At 36.7% G+C, this 22,278-nt stretch overlaps 1 protein-coding gene across 2 annotated transcripts in view; it reads left to right on the top strand.

The window, feature by feature from the left end:
* The window catches only part of LOC113092365 (adhesion G protein-coupled receptor B3-like), a 78,905-nt gene extending 56,627 nt beyond the window's left edge, over positions 1 to 22,278 (top strand). The window contains exons 18-29 of one of the 2 annotated variants that reach the window (XM_026257948.1): positions 5,110 to 5,260; positions 8,134 to 8,203; positions 8,558 to 8,624; positions 9,108 to 9,193; positions 10,415 to 10,513; positions 11,936 to 12,107; positions 12,939 to 13,034; positions 13,859 to 13,898; positions 16,407 to 17,080; positions 18,096 to 18,131; positions 18,703 to 18,807; positions 21,188 to 22,278. In XM_026257948.1, coding sequence (XP_026113733.1) covers positions 5,110 to 5,260; positions 8,134 to 8,203; positions 8,558 to 8,624; positions 9,108 to 9,193; positions 10,415 to 10,513; positions 11,936 to 12,107; positions 12,939 to 13,034; positions 13,859 to 13,898; positions 16,407 to 17,080; positions 18,096 to 18,131; positions 18,703 to 18,807; positions 21,188 to 21,376 — 1,785 coding nt within the window. In that variant the 3' untranslated portion in view covers positions 21,377 to 22,278. The remainder of the gene's footprint in view (positions 1 to 5,109; positions 5,261 to 8,133; positions 8,204 to 8,557; positions 8,625 to 9,107; positions 9,194 to 10,414; positions 10,514 to 11,935; positions 12,108 to 12,938; positions 13,035 to 13,858; positions 13,899 to 16,406; positions 17,081 to 18,095; positions 18,132 to 18,702; positions 18,808 to 21,187) is intronic. The other variant, XM_026257949.1, reaches the window with a different exon arrangement.

Genomic DNA, 22,278 nt, shown 5'->3' with positions numbered 1-22,278 from the left:
CAGCAATAATCTTGACAGAGTGTGAATAAATAGTTGTTAAAATGAGATATTGTTCTACAATTCAAGAATGTAATGAAGGCAGGATCACTGAAATATCCAGACTTGGGAAAAGCGACAATTCGAAGCCTATACTATTCTGTTGCATAATGAGTCTTGCTTAATTAGCCTGCATATCAGCATCATGTCAGTTTGACTCTTAGCTATGCCTTATATCAACACTTGCTTTAACATTGTGCTGATCTGGGAAAGTGGCTGAACTATTACAAACATCCACTGCTACCAGAGCTTTGGTATCAGTCTACATTAACTTAGATTTGATCCTGTTCTTACAGAAAGCTGTCATATGGCTTCAGAAATGAAATAGTGAGGTGGAATATATATATACATCACTTGGTCACTGTCAAGCAGTTGAATAATTTCCAAATATATTCATCTGCTTGTTTTTGTTTTTTTTTGTTATTATAAAGGTTAATCAATGCAATCATTGGGAGTGCAGTTAGAAAATAAGAGCTAAAAATAAATAGGAGAAGAATGGCTGATGTGACCAGATCTGCTACCTAAAATGATATAGAAAAGTTTAGAAGGCATCATAATTTCTTTTCTTTTTTTTTATGTCAGTAGCGAATTAAATGACTTTTGTAATTACATGAATGTTTCATTATTTTATTAAGTTGCTCCCTCATATTATGAGAGGTTTATTCCACTTGGTACAATCTCATTGGCAGAGGACAATGCAGTGACCTCATAATTCCCAGTACATATTTACTTTTAAATGACTTAGATTATGCTATATTAATCATTTATTATTATTGTTATTAATATTCATGGAATCATTTAATCACATCTTCAAAGAGAATATTAAAGCTCCCTCGAAGAATCCTCTGAAATGAAAGGATTCTGTGTTTGATAAGAAAGCCCGTGACGGATGACTCACGGATCAAATCATTTCGCTTTAAGTCAAGGATTTGGAATGCTTCATGCACATCAGCCACTTTCGATGATCTGTAGAGATAGCTTTCCAATAAAAACCATGCTCTAATTTGTTTTATCTATAACTTCGCCTTGGGTAAATGAGTCAGTCTTTTTTCATGTTTGAACAGCTGGACTGAATAAAATATTTAATGACATGATTAATGGGAAACTGACCTACTGCACTGGCAACTTAATGACACTGGCATCTGTTAGATATTATCTGGGGCGGTAGGCTATATTTTGGCCCGCAAGCCTTTTTAGTTTAGTAGCTTTGGTTGAGTTACACCAGTATTCTATAGATATCTTCTGACAGCTTGGTCCCTGCGCAACGTGTGAGTGATATGAAAGAATGACGTAAATGCATTCCTTTAAACTGAAATCCAAGAGAGCAGCGCCATTTAAAGTATCACCCTTGGTGAAGTGTAAGATGACAAATGCGAAAAGGGAAATAAAATCTTTAGGGACCTCGCGATTCAAATGGATTCAGGGAATAAGTATCTGACTCTTGACAGTGCATCTTGTTTTTTTACTTTATTATTTTATTAACAATATAAAACACATATTGTAAACCATATATTGTGAACTTTAACAGAGAAAACTGTTAGAAAACATCTCGTAAAAAAGCTATTCCACAACCGAAGCTGCGGGATATCTGATCATTCATGTTTATTTTGCATTTGTGAGTTGCTTTCAATTCATTACATTAATGTTTTAGTTAATTGCATTGTATTAAAGTGTCCAGGCATTGAATTGACATAATGGGCAACAGAGTCTCTAGTGTGTCAAACATGCAGTCTCATAAATTAAATCCCAGCTCATATACATAAATGGATCTCATTAGGCATTCATTGATACTATATTTATAGTAGTTAATTTATGCTCTGTGTGGCATAAGTGTTTATTCATCAGTCATTAGCACTGGCCATATGGCCGTGAGGTCCTGCGGTGACATGCATGTGCCATGAGCCTCATCACCTCGCTTCTTGTTTGCTAAGCAGCTTCCATTAGGCAGGAAATAGAACAAAACACATCCGACACCTAGAAAAAGAAAAAAAAAAGATTGGTATTGCTGCATGTATTTAGCTCTTCATTGAGGCTAATGCATCTGAAATGTGGTGCTAAGAATATGTATTCAAGTATCTACCTCTAGTTTAAAGTATCTTCAAGCAGTGGGTAATGCTAAGCGTTCATGTAAGCATGAAATGTTGTAGAAGAGCTGTTGCTTTGCAGTAAGCACACACTTACATTTATTTTAACAAAGTACAGTAAAAGCAGTTATATTCTGAAATATTACACTTTAATATAGCTGTTTCTTTCATTTATTTTAAAATGTAATTTATTGCTGTGATGGCAAAGCTGAATTTTCAGCATTTTCACTGTCACTTGATCTATCAGAAAACATGATAATGGTTTCTTATTTTATCGGTGTTAATTATCAGTTTTACTGCTTTTTATTATTATTAATTTAATGCATTTTTGCTAAAAAAAGTATTAATTTATTAAAAATAAAATATTACTAACCCAAGCTTTAGAATGGTAAAAGAGACAAAAGTTGTGTGTATTGTAAAGATTTATAGTAGTTTTATAGATTTACTGACTAGAGAGTGGTGTTGGCCATTTTACTTTTTTTTTCTATCAAAGTGTTATGTAAACCGATGCAACAGTGAAAGTAAAACAGTCTACAGAAAAGTAGGCTACGGTGTCCTTCTAATTTTCGAAGTCAAGTAATAGCGAATGCAAAAGGGGATATTGGTCAAGGAGGTCGTCTGGTTTAGACGCACACTGGCTGTGAACTTCAAACTGAGTCTCTTAGATGCTGAGTGCAAGAGCTCATGAAAGCTGCTTTACTTAGGAATTGTGGTTTTATGGCAGCGTGAGAGAGCTCATCAGCATCAGGTGTTCCATCACATGCTGCCAGCTGATCCATTTTCACAGCATTCGTCCTGGCCGCATCAGGTGGACTGGGAGCAGGTGGAAGCAGAGTCTTCATTATGTCCCATCCAGCTTGTCTCTGGCTCATGTTGGCAATGCTCCAAACTCTTTTCTATGCTTGAGCATCCAGGTTCTCCCTCTGTCAGATTCACTTGTCGGTGGCTAGCCGGTGGGTGGATTTGTCTTCAAGTACACCACCCTTGATGTGCTCTACCAAAGATGTGTTCCAGTATCAGCATTATTGTTGGTCATTCCCATCAACCAGTCAGATTTGAGGAAATTTCAAGACAATTTTACAACATTTCTAATCAAGCAATCATCACCCTTTGACTTTAGGGATGAGTGGGAATTTTAAAATGGTGAATTCCAGGAAAGCCATCAAAAGAAGAAAATCTTAAAAATCTGGAAATTTCTTGAGTGAGTAGAGGTTTTCTTAAATTTATCTTCTCTAAAATATGTAAATGTGAAAACAAAGTCTCATGGAACACTGGTTTGTCAAATGTGATGGGAACCCCGGTTTTAGGAGAGAGGTGTTTTGTCACATGCCGATCATCCCAGTCTTAAAAGATTTGCGTGAAACACATTGACTGCCAAATTCAGTGAGGAAGATCATTTGAGAAAGATGGTAATGTTTGTGGTTTTGATGCTGAAGGCATCTCTCTGACTGATCGCTGATGGTGACAAAGCGTTGAGAATGTCCAGAGCACATGTTCTTATTGCAGTGAGATTTCCTAGATTTGTTTTTCTGCCACCACAGTGTGCACGTAACTGCAAGTAATGTAACTAAGATCATCTGAGCTATTGATCAATTTAATGCATTCTTGATAAAAAATATAAAAATTCCAAATATATCTTGATGACCCCATTATTTTTTTTTTATGTTGAAAACTAAATGAAGTCTAATTTGTAATCCTACCCATACAAGCACATTTGCACAACAGAGCACATACCATCAAAGCACCTAGCCCTAAACAATGGTCTAGACGAGCCTGGAGCAAAACATGTTCTGTCTGTGACTTTGTTGTTTTTAGTCTCAAGCTTTTCATGACAATTTCGTGAAAATCAAAGAGAGTATATGCAATGAGGGATCCATTATTTTGTTTTCAATCTTGGTTGTTTCAGCGAGTTTCACATTTCTTTCTTGTAACTTTAATTAATTTTAGGAAATTTCAAGACAATTTACAACATTTTCTAATCAAGCAATCATCACCCTTTGACTTTAGGGATGAGTGGGAATTTTAAAATGGTGAATTCCAGGAAAGTCATCAAAAAAAAGAAAATCTTAAAAAATCCTGGAAATTTCTAGAATGAGTAGAGGTTTTCTTAATTATTTCTCTTCTCTAAAATATGTAAATGTGAAAACAAAGTCTCATGGAACACTGGTTTGTCAAATGTGGTGGGAACCCCGGTTTTAGGAGAGAGGTGTTTTTGTCACATGCCGATCATCCCAGTCTTAAAAGATTTGCGTGAAACACATTGACTGCCAAATTCAGTGAGGAAGATCATTTGGTGAGAAAGATGGTAATGTTTTGTGGTTTTGGTGCTGAAGGCATCTCTCTGACTGATCACTGATGGTGACAAAGTGTTGAGAATGTCCAGAGCACATATGTTCTAATTGCAGTGAGATTTCCTAGATTTGTTTTTCTGCCACCACAGTGTGCACGTAGCTGCAAGTAATGTAACTAAGATCATCTGAGCTATTGATCAATTGAATGCATTCTTGATAAAAAAAAAAAAAAAAATCCAAATATATCTTGATGACCCCATTATTTTCTTTATATGTTGGAAACTAAATAAAGTCTAATTTGTAATCCATACCCATACAAGCACATTTGCACAACAGAGCACATACCATCAAAGCACCTAGCCCTAAACAATGGTCTAGACGAGCCTGGAGCAAAACATGTTCTCTGTCTGTGACTTTGTTGTTTTTAGTCTCAAGCTTTTCATGACAATTTCGTGAAAATCAAAGAGAGTATATGCAATGAGGGATCCATTATTTTGTTTTCAATCTTGGTTGTTTCAGCGAGTTTCACATTTCTTTCTTGTAACTTTAATTAATTGTAATTAGTGAACTGAGTACTTTTCACCCAAACTCTGGCTAAGTCAATGCGAAATTCGATTGGCAGTCCAACAAATTTGAATTAAGCATTTTATCAGTTTCTCTTCTCTCTCTCTCTCTCTCTCTCTCTGTTAAATGGACAGGGCATATGCACGATGACAACTGCATTTCTGCACTTCTTCTTCCTGGCATCCTTCTGCTGGGTCTTGACAGAAGCTTGGCAGTCCTATATGGCCGTGACCGGGAAAGTTCGGACCAGGCTCATCCGGAAACGCTTCCTCTGTCTGGGATGGGGTGAGTGCTTAGATCTCCACAACAATCTCTACATCTCTCCCTCTTTCTTTCTCCCAGTCTCTATTTCATTCAATCCATCATCATCATGCAACTGGTATTTACTTCTCAAATGTGGACGGTGTGTGGGTAATTTTTGAATATCGTTTTGTATGTTCCATACCTCCCCGGGGTTTCTCATACAGGACCACTTTACGCACACATCAAATTGATTACAGAAGAGCTAACACTCATTCCTCCAGTTACCTAGCAACAAACAAGGCTCTCTCTTTCCTTCATAGCAGTGTTTTACTGTGTGCAGAGGAAAAAGACAAGACAGAAGATAGACAAAGACAGATATGTGAACCGTTTATTAGTTTGGCTATTCTGATACATACTGATGGTGGATTAATTCAATTATTGGTATCCATGAAATGTTTCTTGTGAGCATCAATGCATGGCAGTTGTTTTAAACAAGACTCACGTTTTAGATTTATATGGTTATACACCGATCATAAGTGGTTTGTATTCAGTATCTCAGAGCTTAATGGCAGGTGGAATTCATAAGTGATGTCTGCTATCAAATGAACTTGTTGCTCCTGCTTTTGTATCAGTCCGTGACTCCATTGCTATAACAACAGTTGCTAAGCAGTGAATAGACTAGACAAAAAGAATAAATTAAGGATGCCAGCAGCCACCTTCCAGATCATTATGCCTTCATTAATGTCTACCTCTGGCACGACACAACACAGCATATATACAATTATATACAAAATAAAATAAAATATTTCATTTAAATAATATTTTTTTTTATATGTAACTGTTAAGTATATGGCACAATATGTAATTTCTTGCCGCTAGAGGGCACGTATTCAAAACAAACAAACAAAGCAAAGGCGTAGTTTGATGACGTGAGTGTGGAATCATGGGAGTTGTCGTTTACATCCCCACAGCCGATGCAATCCATCGGGACAGAAATCATATTCATGAATGAGCTAATGATTTATTAACATTGTAGTATGAAATATGGCGAGGCTGAAAGCCATCAAAGAAAATGAGACAGCTGAATAAATGATTAAATGTGTGTGTGTGTTCATATATATATATATATATATATATATATAGTGCTGACAAACTGTTAATCACATCCAAATTAAAAGTTTTTTATGTATATATAAATACAAACACACACTTGAGTTTAATTTATATATATATGTATATATATATATATATATATATATATATATATATATATATATATGTATATATATATATACATGTAATATATATATATATATATATATATATATATATATATATATATATATATATATATATATATATATATACATATATATATATATTAAATAATTTACATATTATTATATTTATATATTATAAATACATATATTTAATATATAAATATACACAGTATACACACATATATTATGTAAACAAAAACTTTTATTATGGATGTGATTAATCGTTTGACAGCAAACCTCTAATATATTTGCTCTGAATGCTTTATATATAAAAACAACCATGCAGTAATATATTTTTGGTTAATTAAATGGTCTATTAAAATCTTTAAAAGTAAACAAAGTATTTCATCACCTCTCGTTTGTTTTCTCTTTTTCTTCAGAAGTAAATGGTGTCTCTGTGTACAAGTACTAATCTAAATCATCTGTTAAGGATCCAAAAACCAACAGCTGGTCCCCTTAATTTCATGACCTCTACTCGGGTCTCGCTATCTGTCAGACTATGTTGTGTTTGTTCAGCTGAACTATAAATCCACAACTATAATTTGTATCTGTGAGGGAACAAGTATATCATCATGGATAGTTTCCAGGTCAAATTCATTAATCCTTCTCAGATACTCACTCTTTTCCATCCATCCGGAGACTAATGTTACCTTTGAGGGAGGAACAGTGGTGCAGTGTGCACTGCAGTGTGCTTTCCGATTGGTCGAGGATGAAACTGCTTGGTGGCTAGGGGAGGAGTTGTGTTTAGACTCAGCACAGGGAGGGGGAAGGGCCTTCGCTGGTTCCTCAGACAAGCTGATTGCATCAATAAATTGAGCCAGCAGTGAGAGACGGTGTTAATATTCAGATCACAGGACAGTGGCAGGAGCAGAAAGAGCCCTTTCATAATGGCAGTCCTGCTCGAGACTAGCAAAGATGAGAGACAGAGAAATAGAGAGAGAGGATTAGAAAGATAGCAGATATTATATTACACTTCAGCTCAAGACCTGTTTGATTGTTTCAGCCACTCTGTTCAAAAGCAGTTGTGCTAACTGCATTTCAATGGCATGCTGGGTTAAGTGTAAAACCTCAGGGATTCTTATTAGATTGTTTACCAGTTCTCACGTCACACACACTTTAAAAGTTATATCATTTCTTGAAAACCTGGCATGCTTCTGAAGACCTGCAGTGGAGTTTAAGGCAAGGCGGCACATACCGTTGGTCAAGCATAGGGTTATTAATAAAACATATATGCAAAACAAATCAACACAGTTTAATTGAATCTTTAGCAAATAACAAAAATACATACATTTCATACTGTACAGTTATACTATCGCGATGGCTATATCCCTTTTTATATTTTTCAAAAATAATTTTAAAATATATATTTAAAATAAAATTATATAAAAGATTTAATATATTATATAGAATTTAAATGTCAGCCATTTATCACTTTTCGAAGGAATAAAAATGCCCCCCCAAAAATCCCACTTTAGCACTGCAGTGACTGGTTCTGCATGGATAAGGACCACTTGCATTAGATTCATCTCATTCTTAACCTACTGTTGATGCCACTGTAGATGTGCCGTGCAAGTCTCCAGCCCTGAAGGATTACAAAGTATGTGGCCTTTAATCACTCCTGTGTCTCTTTCAAAGGATTACCTGCTTTGGTGGTCGCTATCTCAATGGGATTCACAAAAGCTAAAGGATACGGGACACCTCAGTAGTAAGAAAACCTCTTTTTTCTTCTATATTCCTCATGTTTACCCAGAAAACTTCTTCAGAGAAGTCTTTTCAATTAAAACAGTAGCATGAAGTTATGAGTGAGAGCCTAGAGACTGCAACAGTCCCACCTAGTTCTCCCGAGGTTACCTGGATATAAACAGTGTTTTAAGATCTCTTTAGAGTTCTTGTTCCATACTAAAAGTCTCTCATGTAGAACCATGGCATATGGCTCCAGATCCCCAGACACTCAAGGACGATACGACTGTGTACTGCCATGCCCCATTAAGTTGATGCCGGATGTAACATTTTATGCAAGATTTGCTGATATTTGGGGGGGGGGGGGTTGTGTTTGCAGCTGTTGGCTATCTCTGGAAGGTGGTCTTCTCTATGCATTTGTGGGACCTGCTGCTGCAGTTGTGCTGGTAATTTTACCCTTTGTTTATTTACAGTCATTTACTAGTCTAAACTACACACACCAGTGCCTTTATAATGTTTTATGTCATTTACTGGATTAGTCTGCCGTGCCAACACTGAAATAGAAAATTGCCTCACTCCATCGTGGTACGGTTTGAAGATTGTGACCCCCGTCATTTATATGCATCATTAAGCAGGTTGTCTCTAGACTGAATTAAGTGGTGGCACAGATTCACACTACCATGCATCTACAAAATACAAAACAGTACATTTAGATCTATATAGTTGCATTTTTCAAGTCTAGCTTGAAGGTAGTTGTAAAATTCTGAAGAGCAATTTTTACATATTTTTTTTATGTTAAAAGAAGCATTTACTTTAAGTCATTACTGTGGACAGTGCTTGAGCGGTGTTGTTAATTAACTGCAGTTTGATGAGATCAGGCCCTGACTGTGTTACTGTGTGTGTGTGTGTGTGTGTGTGTGTGGTTACAGGTCAACATGGTGATTGGTATTCTAGTGTTTAATAAACTGGTTTCGAGAGATGGGATCCTGGATAAGAAACTAAAACACAGAGCAGGGTAAGTGACAATTAGCTAAATCACACAAAAATATAGATATAAAAAATGTCAAACTCATAAGCTATGTTCTGAAATCTGTATCTTGGGTTCACAAGATGCTTTGGAGTCCTGACAATTTACAAAAAAAATTGAATATTTTCTGTTATCTACTGCCTCTGGTATAATTTGTTATCAAGAAGGAAACCTGTTTCTTAGAAATTAGTTGGCTGATACTTTCATTCTAAAATGTCTTTGAGCAAATCATATGGTAATGTGTCTTGTTGAACTTTGGACAGCTTGCATTACATTTTTGCTGATTTATGTCATCCTATCAGTTAGCAAGATAGCTAAGGAGAGGAAATTAAGTGATGAAAAGAAGAAACATTCACTACCATTCAAAAGTTTGGGATCTTGGGATTTTTGGAATACTTTTAAATGAATACTTTTATTCAGCAAAGATGCTTTAAATGTATCAAAACAAAAGTGAGAAAAAATATTTCTGTTTCAAAGAAATGCTGTTCTGTTGTACTTTCTATTCATCAAAAAAAAAAAAAAAAAATAATTCCCATTCCAATAATAAATTACATTTTACAATATATTAAAATAGAAAGCTGTGTTATATATTTCTCATATATTACATTGAATATTTCACAGTATTGCAGTTTTAATTTTTTATTAAATAAATTACGAGACTCTTTTCGAAAGCATTTAAAAACTTTACCAATCCCACACTTTTGAACTGTAGTATTACTTCACACAAAAATGAAAGATGTTTTTATAATTAAAGCCTGTTCACCATAACCTGATAAAACTTTGCCCAATATTTGTGTGTGCTACATATGTTTTATGCTTATTGGAGTATTGTGTTGTTTTCCTAGCATCAACCTTAAAACAAACTTCACACTAAACTGCTTTAAAAGATTGTTGCCTATGTTGACAGTAGGCTGTGGACCTCATTAGGTTCGGGAACAGAGCTAAAGTGTCATCTCAGTATGACAAAACCGCAGAAACAGGTAGCCTTGCCTCAAATTTACACCATTAGTTGAGCTAATAGAGATATTTCCAGCCCAGTCAAGCTGCCCTAAAAAATACCTTACAATCCTGGTGCTACCAAAGGTGCAGAGATGACACACGTCATCTTTGATGAAGTCCACAAAGGGCCGTATCTACCAGAACATCCCACTTCTGCTTTGGTACAATCAGACCACCATGTAAATACATTCCCTTTGTGTTGTTCTGCAGGCAGATGAGCGAGCCCCATACAGGATTAACTTTAAAATGTGCCAAATGTGGCGTTGTCTCAACTACTGCTTTATCAGCAACAACGGCCAGCAACGCCATGTAAGTGCCCACCGATGCCTCAGCAAATCGATTATGCTGATTAAGCTGCATGCAAGAGTGTGTGTGTGACTTTATGTGTGTGTGTCCTTCCCCTTGCCTCGGGGAAGGAGATTTGTGGAGGTGTTAAATGAGCAGCTGGCTCTTGTTCTTTGTCTGTGACACACTCTATTGAAACAATGCATTGGTTGTTGTGTGCTCCTATACTCATGTATGTGCCGATGGCAATTTAGGACAATTTGAGCATGTGCATGCTTTCATCTGGAATGAAACTGGCAAACGAATGACATATATCTCCTCCTTCATCAAATCTGTTTACAGAGCTTAACAATAGACTTCTGTAAAGTAAAAACCCCATCATTTTCTCCATAAAGGAAGATATATTTTACAATAGCATAAATAACTTTCTTGAAGAAGAGATCTGAAGTTACAGTAAGCAACAAGTTATATGGATTTTAACATATAAGCATTGTAGCCTCCCTAAAATCTCAAACTAGCATCTAAAATATTCACATACTGTTTAAATATTATTATTATTATTGCAATAAAATATAATAACAATTAATAACAATAATAAACATTTTAATTATAATTGCAATACAATATAATATTAATAATAAATAATAAACATTATATTTTATACCTGTAAGTCAATGATAGATTCTTGGTTGATTATTGATTTAATTATTAGTATCACTGTTGAAATAATAATCTCAGAATAATAATAAACACTATTTAATACTTGTAGTCAAATAATAGTCTATTTGATTATTCTATATATTTTATTATTGCAAAAAATATAGTAGTAGTTATGGAAGCCCATTTCCGTCACTAAATAAAAAATAAATCAAGGTAACTCCGACTTTTTTTCTCAGAATTGTGAGATATAAACTCGCAATTCTGACTTTTTTTTCTCAGAAAATAACTCCGAATTCTGAGAAAAAAAAAATGTATTTTTGCGAGTTTATATCACAATTCTGAGAAAAAAAGTCAGATATAAATGTGTAATTGCGAGAACATTTTATCTCTAATTTTGACTATAACTCGCAGTTGCATGTTATAGATATAGATATAGATACGAACTCACAATTCTGACTTTTTTTTTTCTCAGAATTGCACATTTATATCCTGCTATTCTGACTTTGTAGCTCGCAATTTTTTTAGATTTTGCAAGATATGAACACAATTCTGAGAGAAAAAAGTCAGAGTTGTTATTCAAATCAAAGACTATAATGTTATGACTCAGAGCTAGCTGGTTTGTTCAAGGCTTAGAGTTTTTCATTAAAGTGTGTGTGTTTTTTTTGTAATGCCTTTGGAGAAAATGAATGGGTAAAAATACTTTTGGGAGCAAGAACAAAAATCCATCTCTTTGTTGTTCAGTCCACCAACTCTCTCTCTCTCTCTCTCTCTCTCTCTCGGTCTCAGGGCCTCCCTGTGGAGTTCCTGTGTTGTCCTTCCTCTATTAGCTCTCACCTGGATGTCTGCGGTGCTGGCCATGACGGACAAACGCTCAATTTTATTCCAGATCCTCTTCGCAGTCTTTGACTCCCTGCAAGGCTTTGTTATAGTCATGGTCCACTGTATCCTCAGAAGAGAGGTAGGGCTTGAACTATTATAATCCCTTACTTTTCTTCTCTTTTCCTTTAGCATTTCATCAGAATGTCTTTAATTTCTTCAGAGGTTCAGTTTATTTTACTCCTTGTCCAGTTTACTTAAATAAAGGGATAAATATGAATATTGTATCTATCATCACTTCCTCACCATCATGCTTTTCCAATGACTTTCCTGCTTCTTTGAAACTCAATAGAAGGTATTTTTAAATATAGAAAAAACACTTTCAGAAGAGCCAAACTCACCCTTAAAATCTGTCTGACTGATCCCCAAATGAATCCCTCTTGATCTCTGATGATCCCTCTTCCTCTAAAATAACTTTCCTGTTGGACCGACATCAGCAAGCTCTCTTATTCGTTTAAATCTGTCATTTAGAGTTCACATCCACTGGTACCATTCTGGTACATAACAGCCAATTAAATCCTGATGAATAAAATCAAATCCCTAAATGTTTTTTCCTAGTTTGACATCTTTGCTTCACAGAAGTGGGTTGCGTATGTTGCCTTTAAATAGTTGGATGTCCTTTTTTTAACCCCCTACCGGAAACAATCTGGCATTTTTAAATAAGTGAAGGGTAAAAGGCATTTGTTGATACATTTGATTACTTGGCAGGCTTATTCATTTTTATAATAATTTGAATAAAAAATTCATACAATTCGTTTTAAAATCTCCAAAATATTCCTGTTTTTATTGCATTTTTGATTGAAAAAACAAACAAAAAAAAAACAGTCCAACCCCAAACTTTCACATTCTGAAGCAATGTGCTGTACTGAAGCGTTTTTACAATAGCATATGCGACTAAAATGTTGGTTCACAGGTTCAGGATGCCTTCAGATGTCGCCTGAGAAACTGTCAAGACCCCATCAGTGCAGACGCGACTGGTACATTTCCCAACGGGCATGCACAGATCATGGTAAGACACTCGCCTTTTGAGACTTCAGTATTCTTCCACTGTACAGTCACAAACTCTTTCGTAAATTAGCTGAGAAATCATTTGCATTCCGGCGTCTGTGCTATCAGAAGCATCTCTCACAGTCCTCTTGATCTATATGAAATGGTTTATCTAGTATGAGTATTTGTTATACAGTGTTATTGCTTATACAGTTATGACAGGACATGGAGATCTGTCTTTGCTTAATTAAAACCAGAAAATCTTTCATCTATGTCCTTTGGCTTTCCTCTGGCCTTCGCCTTTCTCAGATGGGACATGTTTGTCGTATTTCACACCGGTCTCTCTCATCCTTCACTGGCTTGAGGGAGTAATTGCTTTTAAAATGGTTCCGGAGATGTGTGACCCGCGCAGAACCACTGGCACATAATGATCACAGTGCTCATTTGTGTTTTGATTTAAAGTTTCTTTACTAGAAGTATTTCAGTATAATGAGGCCTCCAATGTGCAGACTGTCTTTGATTTGCCGCTGTTGATGGCTCCTCTATTGTCATACCTGAATAATCCGATTCTATTTCTAAGCAGTTTCAACAGATGACTGTTTTCTCTGTGGGACGTGGTTAGACTGCAGACACAAGCCAGCAAAAGCATACAATTTGAGAAGAATCCCAAGGCGGCATAGATATTATGATTTTACATAGTCGATTAGACTATCCTTTTTTTTCTTTTCTTTTTTTTCATGGCTCCAACTGTCAACGTTAAATAAAGCTAATAAGGCTGTCTAAATTGAATCCTTTTACTTGTCTAAATTTCACTTTGTCTGCTTTTCTTTTATTCTGTTTCCACAGACGGATTTCGAGAAAGACGTGGACATTGCATGCCGATCAGGTAAGAAACAGATGGTGGTGCACCATTAATGTGTTTCCTAATTACTTCTCCTCTCCTGGGCCAAAACGGCCCAAGAGAATAAACATTCAAGTTGCACATTAGAGTCACGGAGTCCCAGTGGCACCAGGCTAATCATCCAGCGGGATAGATACTAATGCATACTACAATATCTTTGTTGAAATGTAGGTTTGCAGATTATTAAATTCATAGACTTTATGCATTACTTCCGTTGTATTATAAATATATCAAACTAATTAAAATATATTTAATGCTGTTAATCTTAAGCACACTATAATGTGAGTCTTTAAATATTCAAGAACGCGTGACTCTTAAGTATAAAAAAGGTTTATGTTTTAGAAGCCTTCTATATATTGATATGCTACATATCAAATCAGAATTAGTCCTAATTATTTTATTCCACATATGTTATTCTCTTTTATCTTTTGTTTTCCCTTTATCTAGCTGCCATATGCAATAAAACTAAAGTTTTTTTAATTGTCTCCCCAAAGTAAAATGAAGAAAAGTGAAGCTTTTTAGTCCCTTGAAATTGGTTCAAAACAAGATTTTTGTTTCAAAGTCTAGACAGATTTATTGTTTTATTGTTATACTGAAAAGTTGTTTAAAAAATGTCATTCTTCTGACATCCAACCAACAAAGTTCAGAACAGCATGAAGTCTTCATTATAGGCATTTTTCAGTTTGTATGTAGCATCGCTATGCCCCTAGACAGCATGGTGACTCGTCTCACATTTCCTGAAAGCACTGTGACTGCATTTGTTTGTTTGTCTGAAGGTGAAAATGTTGCATGATGCAACACAGTCTATTAGCTGGTTATGTGTGGGATTAAGACCAATGAGATTTCATTGTGGGTGGGGCTACACAGTGTGACGCCACATAAATGGAAACCAAGCAACTGAGCAAATGTTGTCACTTATCGCAGCCAGAGCTCATTTAAACATCGATATGAGCCGCTAAATTACTTTAACTGCATAATGAGATGTCATGGCAGTTGTTTGAATGTTTGTTTTTGTCTATCTGCACTTATGGCACGTTATTTAAAGTCTGTAAAAACTAGCTGACTAACAAGGGCATAGTAAATCAGATAATTAGCCAATGCTGTAAACATGAAATGCAAGCAAGTAACACAATTAGCTAACCCTTTTGTTTTTGTTTTGCAAATGAGTGTAATATAACAGCGCCGTGAGTCTAGTGTTCTTCATTAAAACTGGATTAAGATCAGCTCAGAAGGTGATATCGTGTCGCATTGTGTGTCCTGCATTAGGACGGCATAATAAAACTTTAATCCAAGGTTTACTTCTAATTTCCAAAAAGCAGAAAAGTAAAACTCAGGAAAATCAGGTCATATTTTAAAATAGTAAAAGTAAATATTTTAGAACAATTTAACATTTTATTTTAAATTTTGATGATCCATAAAAGGATTTCTTTAAAAAAAAACATTCACTTCAACACATCGGTTTAAATGTATTTACCTATTTTGTTACTACTTTGCATTATAAAAATAAAAATTGGGAGGCAGATGTCCTTAATTATAACAACTTTAATGGTCCTAAACAACAAATTTAAATATTTTCTTATATGTACAGTCTATTATTATATTTATTTGAATTTGGGGTGTAATGTGACCAAGTTCTTGACAGATTTGATGAGATTCACCCTGAAAGTCCTTGTCTTGAGACTAAAGCTCTTTCTGTGTTTTTCTATCAGTATTCTGCTGCACTCTTCAGACACCATGTTGTGTAATGCATTAGTTTGGACTACCATCAGAGCTGGAGCATTTTTAACCAGCCGTTGTTGTCCTCTGGTCTTCTTGTTGTTGTCTTATGAACAGTGGCAGTAATTCCCTTATGGATTTGTGGAGATGCAGAGGACAGGCTGTTCTCACAGTGCTGATGCATCTTCTGTCACTGCATCTAGAGATGTGTGTGGCTCTTTCAGGTGAACTGAATCAATCTAGTCCAAATATGGACATGTTTCTATAACAGAATATATTGTAAGGCTTGTGTATAGATAGTCTTTGATAAAAAGATTTGCTTAGATGGTTAGTGCTGATGGACAAGTAAAAACAAGTTGTTGAACAAGGTGGTGAAGACAGCATCTCTGTGATGAACTGATCAACCAAATAAGTCTGGATAGTTAACCTGTTCAATTTGAACCCATCATTTTTAAGAAAACCTAAAAAGTTGGTTCAGAACTTATTTTTACTAGAGGCCCTACTTTGATCTTTCTTAAAATATGACTGAATCAAAGTGAATTAAGTTCTTGCTGATTAAACCACTTGGCCCATATGACACATGCTTCAAACAGGATGAATTTTTTTTATCTGCTCGAGTCGGTTTCAAGATATTTGGTGAAGTTATTCAATGTTCTGATTGGCTGCATTGCTTGTTGCTTTTAAATCGGTTCTTTTCCATTCTAAATCAACATTTAAAGCATAGCATACATTCTTGCATCACACACTTTGACTAATGATGTTCCTTCCTACCTGTAGCTCTCCACAAAGACATGGGATCCTGCCGAGCGGCCACCATCACCGGCACCCTCTCCCGCATCTCTCTCAATGATGAGGAGGAAGAGAAAGGTCCCGAAGGGCTCAATTACTCCACGTTGCCTGGCAACATCATGTCTAAAGTGATCATCCAGCAGCCCTCTGGACTTCACATGTCTATGGGCATGGGTGATCTGGGAGAGCAGTGTTTGGACAGCACGGCAGACATGCGGCGGACCGTATACCTGTGTACAGATGATGCCACTAGGCAGAGCGAGCAGGAGCTGAGTGCCCATGACCTGAGTGGCCACCCCCAGCCAGGGCAGATGGAGACAGACTACATCGTCATGCCTCGCAATTCTGCGGCGGTGATGTCAGGGGCTGGGTCCAGCAGCGTTCCCACCCTGCTGAAGGAGGACAGCAAGATGAGCATGACCATGGACTCTCTGTCACACGACAGGTTGATGCATTATAAGATGGGCGCAGAGTTTAACCTTGGGCCCTCTGGGATGGAGCACATGGGAATGGAACAGCAGTACTCTGTCCAGGCAGAGCACATGCACAACTTGCCCTTCGAGCCACGCACGGCTGTGAAGAACTTCCTGGCGGAAATGGAGGAGAGTGCAGGGATGTCTCGAAGTGAAACCGGTTCAACTATATCGATGAGCTCTTTAGAGGTGCGACTTTGAGTCTAGACAATTAGACAAGTAAACTGTACACAAGTACATGAACACAGATGCTTCTAGCTCCATGAATGCATTTTTAAGTCCATTATATCTTGTGTTCTTATATACTGTCAGTTAGAAAATCTTCATTTTTAATGACCTAATATCTAAGTCCCCCAAATTAGGCCAAAGACAACTGGCAAAAAAAAAAAAAAATTCCAAAGATGTTGATGTTCATTCTGCAAAGAATTGAAAGTAATAACATTGTGTTTTCTTTTATATTTTGACATTGCCCGCAGCTAATAGATGGTTCTTTCCATAGGTTGTTGACTGGATGGACTGGCTTGCATCACCAGACTTTTTCTGGGATTTTTTAACTAGAAAATTTAGATTATGACAATTTGTTAAAAAATTACAGTGTAAAAAAAAAAAGCAAAAATGCATAGATGATTTTTAGTAAGATCAGAAAGATATATTTAGAAACATTTATTTCATGCCAACTTTAAAAGTATAGCTCACTCTAAAAATGAAAATTGTCTTCAGTTACTCACTCTCATGTCGTCCCAAATCTGTATGACGGACTTTGTTTTGAAGAATGCAAAACTAGATGTTTTGAAAAAATGTTTTCTTTGTTGTTTGTTGATCAGACCCCAGCTTTCTTGACAGTATTTTCTTTTGTGTTAAATATGTCCAGCAAGACCAAGCATTTGTGCCTGCCTTTGCGTACTTCTTGTAGACTGGCCTTTAAGATCATTGCAGAGACATTGTAAGACATTTCAACCTCTCATCATTACTGAAATTTTGAAAAGCACTGGTATCGACCGGTTGCCTTGAGGGGAAAATACATTTGAACCTGATCCATTTTCTTCCAAAAGCCTCAAGGCATACAAGTCTAGCTCTGATGCGCAAGAAACATACTTGCTTATGTATGTTTTAAAGATGGGATCAGATTTCAGCAGATAATTTCTGTAGGTTTCATAATATCTAACCATATTATTTTTGTTGTCTTTCTGTCTTAATTCTACAGAGACGAAAGTCGAGGTACCAGGATCTAGACTTCGAGGTGAGTGAAACCTTTGCTTGGCAAAGTGCATGCATCAGGCCTTTGTTGCACCAAGCGAAGGGCCATTTGTTGCGTTTGTGTTTCGCCCCTTTAATTTACAACTACTTTGTGTAGCACTTAAGCTTATTGGAGTAGCATGTCCTGACACAACTGCGATTTATGAAGCGTTGTGTGGTTTAACGTAAAAGCAATGCCGTCAGCCACCACATATTCCCATTTTATCCTTTTACATCCCCTGACTTCAAGCTGAAAATCAAAAAATAGGCTGTATATTTTCACATTTTTAAGGTCACTTGCAGAATCCCCCAGAGCGTTTCAGCCCTTTACCAAAAAACAAAATGAAATGTCAAGTGCTACCACTGACCCCTCATATATGCCAGTGCCGTTTGTCATAACCTTGTCATAGCATTCAGCCAAATTTGCAGGGTGAGCACAGCATTTTTACATGGTGATAAATTCTTTGAAAGTAGCCAGGTTTTGTCCTGTTGCAAAGTTCTGGTTCTCAGCTTGACTGAACTCCAAATCCCACCCCCTACCCCCCTTCCCTTCCCTCCCACCCTTGCCATTTCAGAAAGTCATGCACACCAGGAAAAGGCATATGGAGCTGTTCCAGGAACTCAATCAGAAATTTCAAACCCTGGACCGATTTCGAGACATACCAAATATGGGCTGCATGGTGAGTAACAGGATACAGGGTTCAGTGTGTCTCATTACAGAGTACCGGGGGGTGCCACGTCGTCTATGTTTAGCTGTGTCTTCTGGTGGCGCCCCAGTCTTGTGCACAGGAAGTGAGTGACTGAAGGAATTAATAGTTATCCACCCAGTGTATTCAAGTGGAAAATAGCACATTGGGTGGGGCGGGGTTTGGTGGAAGAGGAGATGAGAGAGGAAGAAGGGAAGAGGAAGAGCGAATGAGCCGTCATTGTGATCCATGCTCATGCACTCATTCAAACACAAGACCATGAGCTGCCAACATGCTTATTATTTCCTTTTCTATTGGCTAATCGCTGCTTGGCGAATGCACGGGACAAAAAACACTTGATTTGCTACAGATATTGGAGAGCTTCTCTGTGCTTTCCACAGTACGATGCACCAATTATCTGTAATTGTAAGGCCGGTGGGATTGTTTGATTGGAGCAGGCCAATTGCAACAATCACATTTCATCATCCAGCACCATGCAGCAGAGGAACGTTTAGTGTCGTTTGGCGTCCAGCTGACTGGCACTGTGAGGTTCACTCTGATAGTCAATTAACAGATTTTAGTTGTGTTTTTTAATTAGCTCAGCCTTATTATAGTAGCCTACAATTCATCGCCTGCTATTACAGTAGGATGCATTTTCAGTGACTGGATCACAGTTGAAACCCTCTCGACCTCGATGAAAGCTAGTGCACTCAAAATGCATTGTGATCAGGTGATTGAAAAATACAGTACATTTTGATTCTGTTCGATGCTGTTGGTAAATGTTAATGTGGTCTTGCGATCTGGTCACCTGATTTAATGATTTATTTCACTTTAGACTGTTAAGCCAATATAGATTCACAAACGTTATTTTCCCCCTTTTTATTCACTTGTAATCTCCATTAGCATTAAGAATGCTTTTAAAGTAGGAAATCGACAGAATGCCTTTTTAAGCGGTCAATATAACGGAAAGCATTTCGATTCATTGTAAATTATGGAAATGTCTCTTTAATGCAGCCTCTACAAGTGACATTTCCATATCGTGCAGCTAAGTGAAATCAGTTGCAAGTTGCCAGATATTATCTTGATATGAAATACATGGCTAACACTTTACAGTGAGGCCCTATATTTTAACATTTACTAATGCATTCATGCACTAACAATGAAATGGTGCTCTACTGCATTTATTAATTTAGGCTAATGCTAATTTCTACTTTTCAAGTCATATATATTAGCATTAATGTATCATGAAAGAACATGAATTGCCAATGAACAATAGTATATTAATAAATTAACCTTTACTATGAAATGGGTGGATTCCTAAATCAAACCCCCTAATGCATTAATTAAAGGTATACTCCACCGTGTTTTCATATTAAACTATGTTTTTCCCTTACCTAAGATGAGTTGATACATACCTCTCTCGTCTCAGTGCGTGCACTCAATCGCTTTGGCGCGTGGTGACACTTTGAAAGCACTTAGCTTAGCCCATTCATTCAATATGGGCCAAGCAGAGAAGCTACCAAACACCTCCACGTTTTCCCTATTTAAATACAGTTACTCGCGTAGTGTAACTCGACCTAGGACGGTAACACAAAACAAAACTTTGCGCTTTTCTAAGCGTGTAAAATGGATAACTATATTGTGTGGCGGAATACCATGGCAAGAGCTTGTAAGCACTTCATCTTGGCGCAGTAATATCAACTATATTATAATATCAGGTATGTATCAACTCGTCTTAGTTAAGGGAAAAACATAGTTTAAAATGAAAACACGGTGGAGTATCCCTTTAAAGTTAACAAACTGAAGCATATGACAATTGCATATTTGTGTCAGGTGAATATTCATGTAGTCGAAGCAGTTGGCGATGTGTCCCATTGGCCATGTTACTTCACTTTACCCACGTTCCTTCAGACTGCAGAACTTTGCCATTCACTGCCTGTTGCTTGGTAACCACTGGAAGAAATGATCCTGTGTTTTTATTCCCTTGAAAAATCTGAGATGTTCCTGAATCTGGAAACACTCCAAACATGCTGTTCGGTCAAAGACTTTGATTATTGAGCACTGGATGTGTATGTGCAGCAGCTCCAAAAATGTTAATTCTTTTTGGGACACAGATGTATGAATGTCATTGTGTTAATTAACAAAATATCAAGCCAAGTGACATTTTGTCTAATGGGGTGACTTTCATACAGAGTCCAAATATTTTTAGGGCCGCTGTGAGAGAACATGAATTAAAGCTTGATGATTCATGTCCATGTGCAACTTCCAATGTCTGACACTGTCACAAAACGAGGCACTGTAACGAGAAACCATATTGAGAATATTGCAGAAATGCGATATTTCTAACACGGCGGCTTCTCGTCCTTTTCCGTAGGACAAGGCAATGCCAAACAAGAACCCCTGGGAGAGCTTCAACCCGGCAAGTGAATATCAGAACTACGCCACAATGAATGTACTAGAATCAGACACAAAGAACTCTCTGGAGATGACTAACGCTGAGTGGGAAAAGTGTGTCAACCTCCCTTTGGATGTCCAGGAGGGAGACTTTCAGACAGAAGTCTGAGGAATAATGAAGCGTTAGCAGGGACGTGGATGAAGGTGGACATATTTTGCACTGAACAAAAATGCGGAACACTTCTCATGCAGCCTTGGAAAGACATATCTGGATTCTAGGAGTCTAGCAGGGACAATATGTGCCAATAAGATTTTAAAACAAGGAAGGACGGACGGATAAAAAAGACGTTAGAAAAAGACAAAAAAGCATCTGTGTTATCTTTTTTTTGTATTCACACTCGTGTATTTAGTGGGGGCCAGACATGTACACAATATTGAACATCATGCGTTTCAAAAGTAACCAGTTGGAAAATAATCGGTTCCAAAAGTGTTATCTTTCCAGACGAGACCTCAAGGAGAAAACGGCACGTGACATGGCATCCACCCACGAGCGGCGAATGGGTTCGGTTTTTTGTTCGGTTGCAGACGAGCCCGGGAACACAATGTATATACTTGCGCAGGTTTTTAAAAAGTTTATAACAAGTCCGTTTGGCCATTACTACACTTTTTACTTTATAATATGAAAAGACAGAATTATTCAGAAGCAAAGAGGATTTTTTTTTTCTGTCATTTAAATATGAATGTTTGTCAAGCTACATTCTTCATTGCTTTAAATGCAATAAAGGTAATACTCACTTTTTTATGAATAATATATTTCAAAACTTTAATACTGCAGAATCTGCCTGGAAGCTCAGTAAAGCTCTCTCATCTGCAGCCCTGTATAAAATATTTAAAAATCAAAAAATGTTGTATGGTGTAAATAAAACTTTTGTCTACATATGTTTTACTTGTGCCAAGTTTATTTTAATGAGAAAAGAGAAAATGCCAACTTGATGAGAGAGTTATAGCGAAAAATGTTAACATTTGAAAAAGGAATGTAAATAAAAGAGGAAATATGTTCGTACTGCTTCA

This window comes from Carassius auratus, unplaced genomic scaffold (assembly GCF_003368295.1).
Source record: "Carassius auratus strain Wakin unplaced genomic scaffold, ASM336829v1 scaf_tig00214575, whole genome shotgun sequence".
Taxonomy (NCBI): domain Eukaryota; kingdom Metazoa; phylum Chordata; class Actinopteri; order Cypriniformes; family Cyprinidae; genus Carassius; species Carassius auratus.
Note: the sequence above shows the minus strand (reverse complement) of the source record. Positions and strands in the feature narration are given on the sequence as shown.